At 45.1% G+C, this 19,948-nt stretch overlaps 1 protein-coding gene across 1 annotated transcript in view; it reads left to right on the plus strand.

Annotated features, from left to right (window-relative positions):
• The first annotated feature begins 877 nt into the window (after nt 1-877).
• Nucleotides 878-19,948, plus strand: part of LOC140198449 (polypeptide N-acetylgalactosaminyltransferase 6-like) — a 35,932-nt gene continuing 16,861 nt past the window's right edge. Inside the window, exons 1-5 of the mRNA XM_072259535.1 lie at nt 878-1,281; nt 4,710-4,882; nt 8,356-8,505; nt 14,532-14,766; nt 16,803-16,920. Coding sequence (XP_072115636.1) covers nt 878-1,281; nt 4,710-4,882; nt 8,356-8,505; nt 14,532-14,766; nt 16,803-16,920 — 1,080 coding nt within the window. The remainder of the gene's footprint in view (nt 1,282-4,709; nt 4,883-8,355; nt 8,506-14,531; nt 14,767-16,802; nt 16,921-19,948) is intronic.

The raw sequence follows: 19,948 nt of genomic DNA on the forward strand, positions 1-19,948 counted from the left end.
AAGTCCTGTGTTAGTTAATCATGAGATGAACCATGAATTGTTTTGATGCAATGTAACCAAAAGCTGGCTTGGAAAATGTCCCAGCACGGCAGTCCATTGTCCGCACCTTCTCTACAGGTACTTAGGGATGGATAATAAATTGGTATTTGTTTAGTTTTGTCACATGTACCAAGGTTCAATGAACAGCTTGTCTTGCAGACTTCTCAAGCAGATCGACTCATTACACAGAGCATTGAGGTAAAACAACAACAATGTTAGACTACATTGTAATAGTGAGAGAGAAACTGCAGTGCAGGCAAACAATAAAGATCATAATGAGGTAGATTCAGAGGTCAGGAGTCCATCTTATAAAATAAAGGTCCATTCAGGAGTCAGATCACAGTGGGATAGAAACTGACCTTGAGGCTGGTGGTTTGCACTTTCATGGTTTTGAGAATGTCCTGGGTGGGCAGGGACCTTGATTAAGCTGGCTACCTTACTGAGGCAACAACAGGTGTAGACAGAGTGCATCAGAGAGAGGCTGGTTCCTGTGATGAATTGAGCTGTGTCCACAACCCCCTATGGTTTCTTGCAGTCACGTGCAGAGCAGTTACCATACCAAGTCATGATGCATCCAAATAGAATGGTAATGCATCCATATGTGATATTTTCTGGGGTGCATGGATAAGGGTTGATGGGGACATGCCAAATGTTTTTGGCCTCCTGAGAAAGTAGAGGCGTTGGTGAGCTCCTTGGCTGTGACATTAACATAGTTGGTCCTTACAAATGCCAGATCTTGAAAAATGAATAATTAAGATTTTTAAAAAAATTTTGAAGTGTTAAATCTGTGTGTTTGGGTCTGACAATTATTATCTCTCCCGGTGCTGTGCAGGAGAGAATGGCCATGCTGGGAAAGTTCCTCTCCTTCCGGAGATTGGCCCTGATCCTGCTATGCTGCGCCCTTGGTCTGTTCCTGGCCCAACACTTACTCATCACGGGGGATTTGGAGAGTCTGGTGGGCGAGAGGACCCTGCTCAAACCTCCCTTCACCATGCTGATCAACTCTGATCGCTTGTGCACGCCTGGCTACTACTCTGCCGTCGAGCTGGAACCGGCTGCGCTGCGCCCCCGGGAGAAGCCCGGAGCGCCAGGTGCCTCAGGGAATGCGCTGGTGCTGGACAACCTCAGCCTGGAGGAGGCGACCCAGAGGTCTCTCGGCTTCCAGAAGCACGGGTTCGATGCATTCGCCAGTGACCGGATCTCTCTGCATCGTGACCTGGGACTGGACACCAGGCCTCCAGAGTAAGCCGCCCCACCGGCACTTGGGGGGGAGGGGGGGAACTGAGGCTGAAGTTGGATTGTCCCATTCAAAGCTGGAAGCACTTTAACAGTGAAAGGATTAGCTTATTTGTTGCATGTGCTGTACATCAAAATGCGTCCTTTGCATCAACAACCAACACGGTGCTGGGGGCAGCCCAAAATGTCGCCACACTTCCGGCACCAATAATGTGGCGACACCTTACCCATACATCTTTGTAAAGTGGGAGGAAACCGGAGCACCTGGAGGAAACCGGAGCACCTGGAGGAAACCCGGGCAGTCATGGGGAGAACGTACAAACTGCTTACAGACAGTGGCAAGACGGTGCTGTAAAGTCTTGTGCTAACCGCTACGCTACTGTGCTGCACTAAGACTGCATTAACACATCGTTAGTAACCAGTAGTAACATACTAACAAGCATCTCACAGGGATTAAAATAGATTCATAGTTATACGGCACAGAAACCAGCCCTGCATCCATGCTGGCCATAAGCCTTTCCTATCGAAGTAGTTAACGTGCATTTATTGTGCATGTCAAATGTAATCAACTACAGCAGAGTAACTATAAACAACTTCCATGGATTGATTTAACTTGCATCTGTACCACTTCTCAAACAAAAATCCAGGAAATTAAACAACTTCCACCAAAAGATTTAACATGCATTCATACCACACCTCAAACATAGTAATCCACCTACAGCTCAGTAACTAAACACCTCTGGGTGAAAATCTTGCCCCTCAGATCCCTTTTAACTCTTAATCTCTCTCACCTTAAACTTGCACTCTTTAGCTTTAGTCTCCCTTACCCTGGGGTTCTAACTACCCTACTGATGCTTTTCAGAGTCTTTATATGCACTGTACGGGCATCTCTCAGCCTCCTTTGCTCCCTAGCCTGCCCACTGTCTCCCGATGACTCAAGCCTACCAGTCTAGGCAACATCCTTGTGAATCTTTTCTGCACCCTCTCCAACTTAGTCACATTTTCTGAAAGGATGTATTGGCTCGTAAGGAAAGGTTGGACAACCTGGACTCGAATCTGCTGGAGTTTAGCAGAGTGAGAGGCAAGTCGATTAAATCATATAAGTCACGATGGTCCCAGACAGGGTGGGTGTTAAGAGGATATTTCCTCTTCTGGGAGATTCAAGAACTGTGGGTGACTGTTTCAGATCTGAGATTTTTTTCTCACTCCGTGAGTTGGACCAAGTAGCCTGTTTCTGTGCTATATTACTGTAGAACCCTATGACTAAATGTTTTGCCAGTGTTTCGACAAAAGAGATGCTACTGATGCTGGAAATCTTGAGAACTCACACAAAATCTAGGAGGAACTCCGTGGGTCAGGCAGCATTAACGGAAGAAAATAGCAGATGATGTTTGGGCCAAGACCCTTCATCAGGACTGGAAGGGAAAGGGGCAGTGGACAGAATAAAGTGATGAGTGAGGAGGGGGAATACAAAATAGCAGATGATAGGTGAGTCCTGGTGAGGGGGCAAGTCTTTAATCCCGTCTGTGTGAACATGTGGCTTTTCCCCTGGTCCTCCACTTTCCTCCTACAACTCAAAAAAAAATAGGGATTGGTAATTCACCACTGTAATTTGCCCCTAGTGTGTAGTGAATGGTGGAATTTGAGGTTGGTGTTGAGATTTATTTATTTATTGGCCCTTTCAACTCAGCAACCTCCGATTTAACCCCGGCCTAATCATGCCGTATAACTATGAATCTATTTTAATCCCTGTGAGATGCTTGTTACAATGATCAATTAATCTACCGACTGGACTGTGGAAGGAAACTGGAGCACCCAGAGGAAACCCATGCGGTCACAGGGAGAACATACAACCTCCTTACAGACAGTGGCAGGAATTGAACCCCAGGTCGCTGGTACTGTAAAGAATTCTGCTGACCACTACGCTACCGTGCCTCTCTGGGAGATGGTGGGGGAATTAAAAAATGGGATGATTTTTGTAGGATTGGTGATGGTCAGTACAGACTCAGTGGGCTGAAGGGTCTGTTTCCATTTTATCCTTCTGTGACTTTCATTGATCTCAGTTCCTTGTAGTAGTGTGGATACCAGGCTTGATTGACAAGGAATTACCCAAGCACTTCCATTTTGACCAGCCACAGTGATGTCATTATCTTCAGCCATTATCACAATATTAAATCACCACCAAGGTATAAAGGAATTTGGAGAGAGAAAGTAACTAATCTAGTACAATCCAGGTCTTGCCCTCTTCTTGCTACCACCATCAGGCAGAAGGAGCAGGAAACAACAGGAATTCTGCAGGTGCTGGAAATTCAAGCAACACACATCAAAGTTGCTGGTGAACGCAGCAGGCCAGGCAGCATCTCCAGGAAGAGGTACAGTCGATGTTTCAGGCTGAGACCCTTCGTCAGGACCTTGGCTCTCATACCACCAGGTTCAAGAACGGTTATTATTACTCTACAACCATCAGGCTCCTGAACCAGCACGGATAACTTCTCTCACCACCACTCTGAACTGATTCCACAACCTGTAAGCTCACAATCAAGCACTCTCTTATTAGTTTTATTTGCACAGTTTGTCTTCATTTGTACATCGGTTGATTGTTAGTTTTTGTCTGTTCATGTATAGTTTTTTGTAAAGTTCTATTGTATTTCTGTTTTGTCTGCAAGGAAATGAATCTCAAGGCAGTATGTGGTAACAAATACGTGCTATGATAATAAATTTACTTTGAGGAAAGAGGAACTGGCGTACAGTTCCGAGAAGGATCAACTTGAGTCAATGTAAGACTGTCCTAATGAAGGGTCTCGACCTGAAACATCTTCTCCATAGATGCTGCCTGGCCTGCTATGCTCCTCCAGCATTTTGTTAGAATCAGAATCAGGTTTATTATCACTGGCATGTGTTGTGAAATTTATTAACTTAGCAGTTCAATGTGGAAGAATATATACATAATATAGAAGAAAAAAATAATAATTACAGTACACATATATTGAATAGATTTAAAAATCGTGCAAAAAAACAGAAATAATGTATATTAAAAAGTGAGGTAGTGTTCACGGATCAATGTCCATTTAGGAATCGGATGGCAGGGGGAAAGAAGCTGTTCCTGAATCGCTGAGTGTGTGCCTTCAGGCTTGTGTACTTCCTACCTGATGATAACAGTGAGAAAAGGGCATGCCCTGGGGGCTGCGGTCCTTAATAATGGACACTGCCTTTCTGAGACACTGCTCCTTGAAGATGTCATGGGTACTTTGTGGGTTAGTACCCAGGATGGTGCCGACTAAATTTATGACCCTCTGCAGCTTCTTTCCTGTGTAGTAGCTCCCCCACCCCACCGCCCATACCAGACCATGATGCAGCCTGTCAGAATGTGTTACTCTGCATTTCCAGCATCTGCAGAATCTCTTGTGTTTATCTTTGTCTATCACCCACCTCAGATGCATCAGCCAAAGGTTCAAGCATTGCCCGGCGCTGCCACACACCAGTGTGATCATCGCATTCCACAACGAGGCTTGGTCTACCCTCCTGAGAACTGTCTATAGCGTTCTGCACACCGTCCCCGCCCTTCTCCTCAGAGAGATCATTCTCGTGGACGATGCCAGCACTGAAGGTAGGATCATAGGCTTTTGATCAGGCTGATCCTGTCCCATTCCTTCAATAAATTGCATTTCTACCCCCCATTTCATGCAGTAAGATGTTCTTTGTAAAGTTTTTGTAAAGTTTACAAAAAGTAGCATTAACCACAACAAATTACCATGTTACCATAAAAAAATAGATAAAGAAGTATTGCAAAAGTAATAGTGAGGTTGTGTTCAAGAGTTCATAGACCATTCTGAAATCAGATGGTGAAGGGGAAGAAACTGTTCCAGAAATGTTGAGTGTGTGTCTACAGGCTCCTGTAATCAGGAGAGGGCTTGTCTCAGGTGGTGGGGGTCCTTAATGACGGATGCTGCCTTCTTGAAGCACTGCCTTTTGGAGATTGTCCTCTGTAGTGGGGAGGCTAGTGGCCATGATAGCACTGGCTGAGTCGACAACCCTCTGCAGCTTTTTTCAATCCTGTGCATTGGAGCCTCCATACCAGACAGTGATGCAGCCAGTCGGAGTTCTCTCCAGGGTACTGCTGTAGAAATTTGCTGGAATATTTGGTGACATATCAAATCTTTTTGAACTCCTAATGAAGTATATGACATTTATGAGACTGGAATAATACCAGAAGAGATGAAAAAATCAGTATTTATCACTCTTCCTAAGAAACCTGGAACAATAGAATGTGAAGTACATAGGACCATAAGTTTAATGAGTCATATCACCAAGATACTTCTAAGAATTTTGATGACAAGAGCTAAAAGTAAGATACAAGCTGAAATAGGTAAAGAACAATGTGGTTTTGTGAAAGACAAAGGTACAAGAAACGCAATACAGATTCTGTCCAAACGAGCTATTCGAGTGCAAAAAGATTGTTTGTTTGTTTTATCGACTACACAAAAGCATTTGATAAAGTGAAGTACAATAAGTTATTTGAAATATTACAGAAAACTCTAGATCTAGGTTCGAAAGATCTCCGCCTAATCAGAGATCTGTACTGGGAACAAACTGCTGCTGTAAGAATAGATGGAGAAGTCAGTCAGTTTATGAAAATCAAGAGAGGCATTGTCAGGGTGTGTTTTCTCCCCTGATTTATTTAATGTGTACAGTGAAACAATATTACAAAAGATAACAGACATCTTGGGAATCAAAGTTGGCGGTGAAAACATCAATAATTTCAGATACGCAGATTAATTGCAAGTACGGAGGAAGAACTACAAAGCTTAATTGATATAGTTGTTGAAGAAAGTGCAAAAATGGGTCTACCTATCAATTGCAAAAAGACAGAATGTATGGTGATATCCAAAAAGAAGGAAAATCCTTTCTGCAGACTGAGAATAAACGGGGAAGACATAAAACAAGTACAGAACTTTTGCTAATTAGGAAGCTGGGTGACATCAGATGGCAGGTGCAACATGGACATCAAAAGAAGAATAGGGATCACAAAAGACACCTTTACAAGAATGAAGAGTATACTGACCAATACTAAACTAGGCATGACAACCCACCTCAGACTACTGAAATGTTACGTTTATCCAATATGTTATATGACTCAGAATGTTGGACAGTATCTAGTAACATGAGGAAATGAATTTAAGCAGCAGAGATGTGGTTTTTGAGGAGGATGCAAGGAATATCATGGACGAAACGAGTATCTAACGAGGGTGTCATGAACAGAGCAATCACAAAAAGAGAAATAATGTATGAGATCATGAAAAGGCAACGTAACTTCATTGGACATGTGATTAGGAAAGAGGAGTTAGAATGCATGGTAATTATGGGAAAGATTGAAGGGAAGAAAGCAAGAGGAAGACAAAGAGAAATGATGATGGAGACAGCAGCCAGAGAACTGGAAATGAATACCAATGAATTGATCCACTTGACCCGAAACAGGAGTGTGTGGGCCATGGCAGTCAAAGCTCAGACTGGGCACGGCACCTGATGATGATGATGATGAATGAAGTATAGCCTCTGGTGTGTCTTCATCATGATTGCATTAATATATTGGGCCCAGGGTAGATCCCTTGCGACGATGAAGCCCAGGAATTTGAAGCTGCTCACCCTTTGACCCCTTGATGAGGATTGGTGTGTGTTCTCCCAACTTCCCCTCCCTGAAGTCTGTAATCCATTCTTTGCTCTTGCTATCATTGAGTGCAAGGTAGTTATTGCAACACCACTCGACCAGCCGATCTATTTTGCTCCTGTATTCATTAAAACAACAAATTTCACAACTTATCTCTGTGACAATAAACCTCATCCCTCAACTGGGGGGGGGGGCTATACAGGAGAGAAGTGTCGGATTGATCTTGGAATAGGTTAAAATGTTGGCACAGTTGTGAGCTGAAAGGCCTCTACTGTGGTATATTCTATGATTCTGAATTTAGGAGTCCATTTCAGCTCATTGTGTCTGTGCTAGCTCACAGGATCCCAATCCTCTTGTAATGTTCCCTGTCACCTATCAAAAATTTTTAAAGAGTAGTTTCATTTATCATGTCTACATTGAAACATACGGTAAAATGCACTGTCCGAGGATGTGCCGGGGGCACCTGCAGGTGTCGCCATGCTTCCGACACCAACACAGCTTGCCCACAGCTCTCTGTATGTCTTTGGAACGTGTGAGGAAACCAGAGCAGCCAGCAGCCGGAGTAAACCCACACAATCACGGGGAGAACATACTGCGATGGGAATTGAACCCCAAGCCCTGATTATTGCCGCTAACTGCCTCGCTGCCGTGCTTCCCTGAAGGTCTGATGCTTTATTGACTGAGCTCTGTAGTGTGGACAGGCACTTTCAGCATTTACGTGTTAGGTCGGAGGGCCTGTTATCGTGCTGTATAACTATGAATCTATGTGTAACACCCTGGGAAAGGTTTCACTGCTGACGTAATCTTTCTGTAGAAGTAGTGTTTGGGTTATGGTTATAGACAATGGGTGCTTTGGAATATGAGCCATACAATCAGGGGAGTGGGTTTTTGTGTTGTGTGCCTGACACTGGTGTGCACTGGAGTCTTTTGTATAGCGGGAGATGAAGAGAGATGCTGGATTCGACTCAGTGGGGGACCGTGATTTGATGGAACAAGGTGCCAAGGTCTACTGAGCATTGGTGAATATGACTTTTGGAAGAATTGAGCTCCAACTTGTGCACTTTGACTAATGAACCCTCTTTGTTTTTTAATTTATTTTCTTTACTAACCCTTTAGTTTATAAATATAACTCCTTTAACCATATGCACTGTGCTGTCTGTTATTTCTTGGCACTGAGTTGAAACTGGGCAGAAATCTCACAGCATTCACACAAACCAAGGTTTGGGCTGGGAAAGCCATCCCAGTCTCACAGGTTTGGCAGGACCGGAGTGTGTATTCCCTAGATTTACACAGCCCAAGGAAACCTGGTGGGGGTCATATGATTATAGCTAAGGAGTGTTGGAAATGGGAGGGATGTCACATGGGGTGCAGCTTCTTTCAGGAGATACTGACTCCATCTGCCTTCTTGCTTCCAGTCGATCTGAAGGAACCACTGGACAGATACATGGAGAACCTCCCCTTGGTCAAAGTGCTGAGAAATTCAGCAAGGAAAGGGTTGGTTTCTGCCAGGCTGCTGGGAAGCTCTGTAGCAACGGGAGAAGTGCTGGTCTTCCTCGACTCACACTGTAAGTGGCATCGACCATTTATGCTGCACGGTAATGATTCAGCATTTGTTGTTAACTATAATATACATACGGAAAATGCTAGAAACACTCAGCAGATGAGGTTGTGTCTGTGGGAAGAGAAAGAGATAATCTTTCAGCCTTGGTAGCGTAGGGGTTATTGTGATCCAATTAAAGCTCATGGTGTCGGAGTTAGGAGTTCAATTCCGACGCTGTCTGTAAGAAGTTTATACAACCTTCCCATGTGTGTGTGTGTGTGTGTTTGTTTGTTTGTTTCCTCTGGGTGTTCCAGTTTCGTCCCACAGTCCAGAGACCATACAGGTTAGTAAGTTAATTGGTCGCTGTAAATTGTCCTGTGATCAGGTGAGGGTACAATAGGTGGTTTGCTGGGCGGTGTGAGATATTGGCTCAGAAGGGCCTGTTATGTGCTGTATCTCTAAATGAAATCAGTAAAGACCCTTGGTCAGAAGGATGAATTCCCTGAGTTTCTGCAACGCGTAGATCAGTGCACACACTAAAATCTGTAATCGGCTTATTATTGTCACATGTACTGAGGTACAGTGAAAAACTTTATTTTGCATGCTGTGCATTGAGATAGCAGAATAACAATAAAAGAATGCAGAATAAAGTGTAGAGAAACTGTGGTGTAGGCAGACATGGCTCAGAATATAAGGACATCCCTTTAGAACAGTGATGAGAAGGAATTTCTTTAGTCAGAGAGCGGTGAATCTGTGGAATTCATTACCAGGTATGGCTGTCAAGGCCAAGTCATTGGGTATATTTAAAGCAGAGGTTGGTAGGTTTTTGATTAGTCAGGATGTACGATGCAAGATGCAGGGCCATGATGAGGTTGAGTCCGCCTTATCATACTCGGGTCTGTTCAAAAGTCTTAAAATAGCAGCATAAAAGCTGTCCTTAGTTTGATGATATGTACTTTGAGGCTTTTTTAACTTCTGCCTGATGGGCTGAGAGAGAATGACCAAGTGGCTGGAGTCTTTGATTATGCTGTTTGCTTTAACAAGGCAGGGAGAAATGTAGATGTCATCCGTAGGAGGGAGGTGGTGCTGAGCTGGCTGAGACTGGAGCAGTGGCTTGTTGACCAGGGTTTGGGACAGTTGAACAGCATTGAAGTCCGTACAAGCAACACATCTGCGCTACCTCATGGCTTCAGCCGGTTCAATCCCGACCTCAGGAGCTGTTGGTGTGGGTTCTGCACATTCTCCCTGTGATCCAATTCCTACCCCCCCATGTGTCAAAGGTGAAGGTTGACACTGAATGATCACCCACCTACTGTAGGTGGGTGAATCTGAGGGAGAATTTGAATAAGTTCAAAGTAAGTTTATTTTTAAAGTACTGTATATGTCACCGTAAACCACCCTGAGATATATTGTGGGCATTCACAGTAGAACAAAGAACCACAATAGAATCAATGAGAAACCTCACACGAAGTCTGGCAACTAATATGCAGACTATATATATGTAAATACAGACACACACACACACACACACACAATTTGTAAATAGGCAGTCAGATAAATAAATAATACTGAGAACACGAGTTGTAGACTCATTGAAGATGAGTCCGTAGATGGTGGAATCAGTTCAGTGTTGAAGTCTGTGACGATATCCATGGCAGTTCAGGAGCCCAGTAGTTGTAGGGTAATAACTGTTCCTGAACTGGTGGTGTGGGACCTAAGGCTCCTGTACCTCCTTCCTGATGGTGGCAGCGAGAAGAGAGCATGGCCTGGATGGTGGGGCTCCTTGATGATGGATGCTGCTTTCTTGTGACAACGCTCCTTGTAAATGTGCTCAGTGGTGGGGAGCACCTTTTCTGTGACGGACTGGGCTGTATCCACCGCCCCTTGTCAGCTTTTCCACGCTTGGCCATCAGTGTTTTCATGCAAGATTCAAAATGTAAGATTTTTCAATATCATTTCCTGTACACAAGTGTAAAGGAGAATGAAATAATTGTTATTCTGGATCCGATGCAGCAGAAAAAAAACAGAAAAGATAAAGAACACAATAATAACTAAAACCAATAAATATAAATACATAAGATAGCTTATATGCACAGATTGATTGCATGTCCACAAACTGTAACTAGGCTGTACATTCGGAGACTGACAGGACTTAATAAAGTAGTAGTGGAGTTAGTGGGTGGAGACTTACCGCTCGGCGAAAGTAACTGTTTTTCAGTCTGGTGGTTCTGGATTGGATGCTACGTAGCCTCATCCCTGACAGGAGTGATGGCAACACCAATGCCCAAGAACAGAAAATCTTACAAAAAGTATAAAAGAATAGACAAGCCATCTTCTCATTATTACCGTCAGGGAGGAGATACAGAAATCTGAAGACACACATTTTAGAAGCAGCTTCTTCTTCTCCACCGTCAGATTTCTGAATGATCCATGAAAACAAATTTGCCATTCCTCCTCTACCCTATTTATTTATTTTTAATCATAACGTACAGGTTTTTTAATGCCTTAAGCTGCACTGCTGCCACAAAACAACAAATTTCACGACATATGTCAGTGATACTAAACCTGATTCTGATTAGAAACATAGAAAACCTACAGCACAATACAGGCCCTTCAGTCCACAAAGCTGTGCTGAACATGTCCTCACCTTAGAAATTACCTAGGGTTACCCATAACCCTCTATTTTTCTGAGCTCCATGTACCTGTCCAGGAGTCCCTTAAAAGACCTTATCAATTCCGCCTCCACCACTGTCGCTGGCAGCCCATACCACACATTCACCACTCCCTGGGTAAAAAACTTACCTCTGACATCTCCTCTATACCTGCTTCCAAGCACCTTAAAACTGTGCCCTCTCGTGCTAGCCATTTCAGCCCTGGGAAAAAGCCTCTGACTATCCACACAATCAATGGCTCTCATCATCTTATACACCTCTGTCAGGTCACCTCTTATCCTCTGTTGCTCCAAGGAAAAAAGGCTGAGTTCACTCAACCTATTCTCATAAGGCATGCTCCCCAATCCAGGCAACATCCATGTAAATCTCCTCTGCACCCTTTCTATGGTTTCCACATCCTTCCTATAGTGAGGCGACCAGAACTGAGCACAGTACTCCAAGTGGGGTCTGACCAGGGTCCTATATAGCTGCAACATTACCTCTCAGCTCCTAAACTCAATCCCACGATTAATGAAGGCCAATACACTGTATGCTTTCTTAACCACAGAATCAACCTGCGTAGCAGCTTTGATTATCCTATGGACTCGGACCGGAAGATCCCTCTGATCCTCCACACTGCCTGGAGTCTCACCATTGATACTATATTCTGTCATCATATTTGACCTACCAAAATGAACCACCTCACAGTTATCTGGGTTGAACTCCATCTGCCACTTCTCAGCCCGGTTTTGCATCCTATCAATGTCCCGCTGTAACCTCTGACAGCCCTCCACGCCATCCACAACACCTCCAACCTTTGTGTCATCAGCAAATTTACTAACGCATCCCTCCACTTCTTCATCCAGGTCATTTATAAAAATCACAAAGAGTAGGGGTCCCAGAACAGATCCCTGAGGCACACCACTGGTGACCGACCTCCATGCAAAATATGACCCATCTACAACCACACTTTGTCTCTGTAGGCAAGCCAGTTCTGGATCTACAAAGCAATGTCCCATTGGATCCTGTGCCTCCTTACTTTCTCAATAAGCCTTGCATGGGGTACCTTATCAAATGCCTTGCTAAAATCCATATACACTACATCCACTGCTCTACCTTCATCAATGTGGTTAGTCACATCCTCAAAAAATTCTGTCAGGCTTATAAGGAACAAAGCCATGCTGACTATTCCTAATCATGTTATGCCTATCCAAATGTTCATAAATCCCGCCTCTCAGAATCATCTCCATCAACTTACAAACCAATGAAGTAAGATTCTGAATGGAACGTTAACAAATCTATGAGCTTCAAGGCCTTGGCCTCAATACCTCCTTGTGCAATTGGATCCTTGATTTCCTTACTTGCAGACCCTGGTCGATCTGGATTGGCAACAACATCTCCTCCACAATCTCCCACAGCACAGGGCTGTGTGCTTAGTCCCCTGCTCTACTCTCTTTACACTGTGGCTCAGTACAGCTCCCATGCCATATTTAAGTTTGCTGACGACACCACTGTCACAGCCTGAATCAGAGGTGGTGACGAATATGCATATAGGAGGGAGATTGAAAATCTGGCTGAGAGGTGCCACAAGAGGAACTTCTGACTCAATGTCAGTAAGACCAAGATTATTGGCTTCAGGAGGAGGAAATCGGAGGTCAATCAACCAGTGGTCATTGGGATATCAGAGGGGAAGAGGGTCAAGAACTTTAAATTCCATAATGTTATCATTTTGGAGGTCCTGTCCTGGGCCCAGCACGTAAGTGCAATTACGAAGAAAGCACGGCAGTGCCTCTACTTCCTTAGGAATTTGCAAAGATTTGGAATGACATCTAAAACTTTGACAAACCTCTATAGATGTGTAGTGGAGAGTATCCTTCTCCGTGGATTGTCACCTTGTCGTGGTGGAGAAGCTTGTGTGGTCCTGTGATCCCGAGAGCGATGCCGTCTGGAGCTATGCTGCTGATAGGGTCACCCATGGCGGTAAGGTCGAGGGTGAGGTCCGTGACAAAGAGCAATCCAACCAAGACCTCAATGGTGGAACAGGCGGACGAAGTTACTTCGAACTGAATGGCTGTGAAGGCGGATGAAGGCTGCAACAAATCCACCAGCTCCAGTCGTCGTGGTTTCCATGCCATTGGAATCAGTTGGTTGATTTGTGAAGTATGGTGTGCTTACATTAAACAAATACACACACAGGTGTCTTCACTCTGTGGGCCACTTCTTCAGAACAAAGACCATCATCCTCGACCGCGAGGGATAGCCAGGACGATGACGATGACGGAGAGTATCACAGCCTGGTATGGAAACACCAATACCTTTGAATGGAAAATCCTACGAAATGTAGTGGATTCAGCACAGTCCATCGTGGGTATAGCCCTCCCCCACCATTATCAGCGTATGAAGGGTTACGGAGAGGAGGCATGAAATTGAGACCAAGAGGAAAATGGATCAGCCATGATGAAATGGTGAGGCAGACTCGATGTGCAAAATGACCTAATTCTGCTCCTATTAAACACACCTACAGGAAGCGTTGTCGCCGGAAAGCAGCATCCCTCATCAGGGACCCCCGCCCACACCCAGGCCATGCTGTTTTCTCATTGCTGCCATCAGGAAGAAGGTACAAGAGCCTCAGGTCTCACACCACACGCTGCATCTGTAAAGCAAACAGCATTATGAAGGACCCCACGCACCCGTCATACAAACTCTTCTCCCTCCTGCCATCTGGCAAAAGGCACTGAAGCATTCGGGCTCTCACAACCAGACTATGTAACAGTTTCTTCCTCCAAGCCATCAGACTCCTCAGTACCCACAACCTGGACTGACACCAACCTACTGCCCTCTACTGTGCCTATTGTCTTGTTTATTATTTATTGTAATGCCTGCACTGTTTTGTGCATTTTATGCAGTCCTGAGTAGGTCTGTTGTCTAGTGTAGTTTTTGTGTTGTTTTTACGTAGTTCAGTGTAGTTTTTGTATTGTTTCATATAGCACCATGGTCCTGAAAAACGTTGTCTTGTTTTCACTGTGTACTGTACCAGCAGTTATGGTCGAAATGACAATAAAAAGTGACTTGGCTTGACCAGCTGGTTCAGGAACAGTTATTACTCCTTAACCATCAGGCTCTTAAACCAAAGGAGATAACTTCACCTGCCCCATCACTGAACTGCTCCCACAACCAATGGACTCACTTTCAAGGACTGTTCACCTCATGTTTAACTGTGTTTTGAATCTATTTGATGCGTAACCTTTTCAGAGAATTCCACAGATTCACTACTCTCTGGGAAAAGAAGTCCCACCTCACCTCATCCTAAATGTATTCCCCTGAATCTCGAGGCTCTGTGGTCTAGATCTAGTCTCACCTGCCAGATGAACTGGATGTACTGACTGTGGTTTCCACCCAGGCGAGTGTTTTGAGGGCTGGCTGGAGCCCCTGCTGGCCAGCATAGTGAAGCTGGAGCATGTTGTGGTCAGCCCCCAGGTCACCCCCATCGACCAGCGCACCTTCGAGGTCGAGAAGCCCTCGCCGACAGATACCACCCCTTTCCGTGGCAGCTTTGACTGGTCACTCTCTTTTGCTTGGGAGGAGCTACCAGTCTACGAGAACGAGGCAAGGAAGGACAACAGCTTCCCCTTCAGGTCAGCAGCTTTCAATCTCATTGAACTGCCTGCTCAGTGATTCTTTTCATCCTCTATGTTCATGCTTTAGAACAGCACTGGATGGGAACAGGCCTTTCGACCCACAATGGTGTCCAGAACTAATATAATTAGTAATCAGAAGTCCAACTATGCTCATCCCTTCTGCCTACACCATGTCTATATCCTTCCTGCGCGTGGATGGTCCCGTGTGAGAGCATCTTGAATGCGCCTGTTATGTTCAATTCTAACACAACCCCAAGCTGGGCCTTCCAGACACTCACCACGCTCTGTATAAGAAACCTACTCGCTCATCTCCTGTGAGCTTACCCCCTCTCGCTAGAAATAAGAGCCCTCTGAAATTAGACATTTCAACCCTGGGAGAAAGGTACTGGCTTCTGCTCTATCTGCTTCGTAACACTAGAAACGTCTGTCAGACTTCACTCAACCTCTGTGCCCCGAGCACTTTGGTGAAATGTCACATTCCTGACGAAAGGAACAATAATGAACCAGGAGTTAATGATAGACACACCTAACAGAGTTATGCCAAACTAATTACTTTCCCCCCTCCGGAAACATTCCAGGCCACTCTTCCAAAAAAGGGCAGGGAGAGGGTTCATTCCCCAGAGTCCTGTCAATATTTTCAACTTCTTGCTTCATGTGAGAACCAATCATCCAGAATTCAGTCAACATTACAGCAGCAACTACACTGCACATGTACTTTGGTTAAAATAGTTCATGAACACTGGAATAAATAAATAAATAACTTCACCATCCCCCCCCCCCCCCGCACCCCCGTAAAAAAGAACAAAATCTCTTATTCCGTTTGGGTAATTTACAACCCAAAGGTATGTATGATCCAGTTTCCTACTTCTGGTAACCCTCACCTCAACAGTGGGTCTCTGTCTCCCTTTCTGCTGTCGTCTGCTGCGCATGGTTTTTTCTTTTACCTGTAATCCCCTACCCATCCCCCTTCACCCATTTTCATCCCCTTTCCGCTCCTGCTGCCATCCACTTACTGCCCACCGGTTTTTACTCACTGGATCACTCCTCGCCTCTGCTTCCACCTTCCCTTCACCCCTTCGCCTCTCCCTTAACGGTTTCCGTGACCATCTTCCTCACTGGTCAGCTCCCACAATTTATAACCCTTGTCTCCTGTGCACCACCCTCCAGTCTTTGTCCCCACCCTCATCCTCCACCTGCCTCCCCTTTCCCAATACGAAGGGCCCGAAACATTGTTGAGGGTACCTACCGCCCATCCCACCATCTTTTTGATCCACTACTGCCAGGAAGGAGGTACAGAAGCATTAGGACTAGGACTGTCCGACTGGGTAACAGCTTCTTCTCCCAGGCTGTGAGACTAATGAATACCCTGCCACCACCAAGATCTCGTCACTAGGACAGCGAGCTGTTTACTGTAGTGTTTACTGTTTATCTGTTCAACACACTTTGCATGCATTTTGAATTATATTTTACTAACTTATTTGTAGTAATGTTTTGTTTTTTTGTTCTTTGTGCATGTTGTCTAAGGTATACATACTTTGATAATAAATTTGAACTTTGTATTATGGGTGCACTGTGATCAAGAAGAATGTTTGGTTTGTTTGGTTGTTTATATGTACAGGCAAATGACAATAAACTTGAAGGAACTTACTTGTCCACCTCTAGTCCCCCTGCCTCCCAACTCCATCCCTCTCCCTTCCCTACCTGGCTCCTTCTGTCCGTCATTGCCTCAGCCCTGCTCGTGCCGGCACTTGCCCCCCCCACCCCCATTCTCTTTATACCAGCTATCTCCCCCCTCTGATCTGTCACGACCTTATTGGATGGCAGTGCAGGCTCGACAGGACGGATGGCCTCCTCCTGCTCCTATTTCTTATATATTTATGTTCTCCCCACTCTCAGTCCTGATCTCAAGTCTCTGCCCAAAACAGCGGTATTTCGCAGACCTGCTGAGTTACTCCAGTCTCAGAGATCATTGGAGGAAATAAGCAGTAGTTTCCTGCACCAAGCTGACACAATGTTTTACCGCTTGGTTTTAGGACCCCAACTATCCCCGGAGGACTTTTTGCTGTGTCCAAGGCCTACTTTGAATACATTGGCGCCTACGACACGCAGATGGAGATATGGGGCGGAGAAAACCTAGAGCTGTCCTTTCGGGTAATACAACTGGCCATTCAGCCCCTCTCCGTTGTTCTGCCGTTTAATGACACTATGGTTGAGGAGATAGCCAGTATACCTGTCGTCTCGTTTAACCAGCAGTATAGGCTTTGCAGACTCTTGCTCATTCGTTCATTCTTCTACATACCAAACTACGGAAAATTTATTCACTGGAATCTCATTGTAATCTATCAAATATTGAAAGTCCTAGACAGAGAGATGTTTCCTCTGGTGGGAGAGTCTAGGATGAAAGGAACAGCCTCAGAATAGAGGGGCAGAGTTGAGGAGGAATTTCTTTAACTAGAGGGTGGTGAATCTGTGGAATTCGTTGCCACAGATGGCTGAGGAGACCAAGTCACTGACTATATTTAAAGTGGATGTTGTATGGTTCTTGATTAGCTGGGGCATAAAATGTTACTGGGAAAAGGCAGGAGAAGGGCTTGAAAGGGATTGTAAATCAGTCATGATGGAATGGTGGAACAGACTTGATGGGTCGAAAGATCTAATTCTGTCTTATGTATACTGTTCATATCCCTTTACAGCGCACAAAGTGGCTATTCATCCCATCAGTACTATTAGAGTTACGAATACCAACTACTAGTAGACAGTCCTGTCAACTCCATTGCAGAGTATAACTCTCTCTCAGTTGACTGACTTATCTTTGCAAAGCTTTGACCAGTTGATCTTTTCTGAAACAAAGCTCATTCAATCTGCCCTTAAAATAAAATCCAAAGAATACACTAATTTCTGTAATTTCTCTTCATAATTGCACAGGCAAATATTATATCCTCCTCTGAGAGGTGTTTGACCTGAAATGTTAACTCTGTTTCTCTCTTCACAGATGCTGCCTGACATGCTGAGTGTTTCCAGTATTTTGTAATACTGGATTCTCCCTCATGGGGAAGCAGCTTCTCAACATTTCCCCCACAGAACCCCTACTGTACCTCGTGTGTTTCAACTTGATTGCCCAACTCCCAACCTGTGTCCTCATATCTTGATGCCTTTTTACTCCCGTTAGTTCAGTCCCTGCCCTTCCCATCCGTGACACTTCTCCTGCCCTCGATCTCCTCACTATCTTTCAATTCCCTGGCCCTGACCAGCCTGCCGTTCACCATGGATGTTCAGTCCCTATACACCTCTATCTCCCAACAAGAAGGCCTCAAAGCTCTCTCAAGAAAAGAACCAACCAATCCCCCTCCACCACCAGCCTCCTTCAGCTGGCAGAATGGGTCCTCACCCTGAACAATTTTTCCTTCGGCTCCTCCCACTTTCTCCAAACTCAAGGGGTAGCCATGGGCACTTCCATAGGTCCAGCTATGCCTGCCTCTTCATTGGCTACGTAAAACAGTCCATGTTTCAATCCTTCCCCGGTAATACTTCTCAACTCTTCCTCTGCTGCATTGACAACTACATTAGCGCTTCTTCATGCACCGATGCTGAGCTCGTCATTTCATCAATTAGATTAGATTAGATTAGATTATGAGGACACGCAGTCCTCTTTTATTGTCATTTAGTAATGCATGCATTAAGAAATGGTACAATATTCCTCTGGTGTGATATCACTGAAACACAGGACAGTCCAAGACTGAAAAACTAACAAAAACCACATAATAATAACGTATAGTTACAACAGTGCAACAATACCATAACTTGATGAAGGCCATGGCACAGTAAAAAAGTTCAAAATCTCTCGAAAGTCCCACATCTCACGCAGTCGGGAGAAGGAAGAAAACTCTCCCTGCCATGCCTGACTACAGTCCGACTCTGAGTTGTCCGAAAACCTCGAGCTCTGATCAGCCCTCCGACACCGAGTACCCAGTACCATCTCTGCCGAACACTTCGACCTCAGCCTCGGTCACCAGCAGCAGGCAAAGCCGGGGATTTTAGGGCCTTCCCTCCAGAGATTCTCGATCGGAAAGTAGCAGCGGCAGCGAACCGGGCATTTCAGAAGTTTTCTCCAGATGTTCCTCTGCTTCTCTGCTCTGATTTGGCTCCATCAAATCAGAATTGTCCACGGCCCCTATTTAACAAATACGATATCATTTCACCGGTGAGCGCGTGCTGCGTCGTGTCGCCATCTTCTCCTTCTGCCTCTACCTTCCACCCTGCCCTTAAATTCACTTCTGACACATCCTTTCCCCTTCTCAATCTCTCTATCTCCATCTCTGGAGACAAACTTGTCAACCAACATCTTTTATAAACCTACTGATTCCCAAGGTTATCTCAACTATACCTCTTCCCACACTATCTCCTGTAAAAATGCTCATTTCCTTCATCTCTGCTGCATCTGTTCCCAGGACATGACTTTCAGTTCCAGAACATCAGAGGTGTCTTCTTTAAAGAGCAGCATTTCACTCCCTCCCCTATTGATGTGGCCCTCATCCTCATCTCCTCCATTTCCCGTACATCTGCACTGACCCCATCTTCACCCTGATAGTGATAGAGTTCCTCTGGTCCTTACCTACCACCCCATGAGCCTCTGCATTCAACACGTTATCTTCCACAACTTCCGCTATCTCCAAAGGGGTCCCACCACTAAACATATCTTTAACTCCCCAACCCTCCTCCACTTTCTGCACCGGTCAGTCCCTCCACGATTCCCTTGGCCATTCATCCCTTGCCACTAATCTCCCACCTGGCACTTAACCCTGCAAGCAGCCTAAGTGCTACACCCCCTCCCTCACCTCCATTCAGCATCCCAAACAGTCCTTCCAGGTGAGGCCACACTTCACCTACGAACCTGCTGGTGTCGTCTATTGTGTTCGGTACCCCTGATTGGCCTCCTCCACATTGGGGAGACTTGTTTTAAATTGGGGGACCAATTTGTCATGCGCCTTCGCACCAGCCACTACAAGCAAGACATCCTGGTGACCCAACATTTTAATTCCCATTTCCAATCCCATTCCAATGTAATGGTCCATGGCCTCCTCTTGTGCCAAGATGAGGCCACCTTCAGGGTGGAGGAGCAATACCTTATATTCCGTCTGGGTATCCTGCAACCTGATGGCATGAATATCAATTTCTCTTT

This window comes from Mobula birostris, chromosome 5, assembly GCF_030028105.1.
Source record: "Mobula birostris isolate sMobBir1 chromosome 5, sMobBir1.hap1, whole genome shotgun sequence".
Classification (NCBI taxonomy): domain Eukaryota; kingdom Metazoa; phylum Chordata; class Chondrichthyes; order Myliobatiformes; family Myliobatidae; genus Mobula; species Mobula birostris.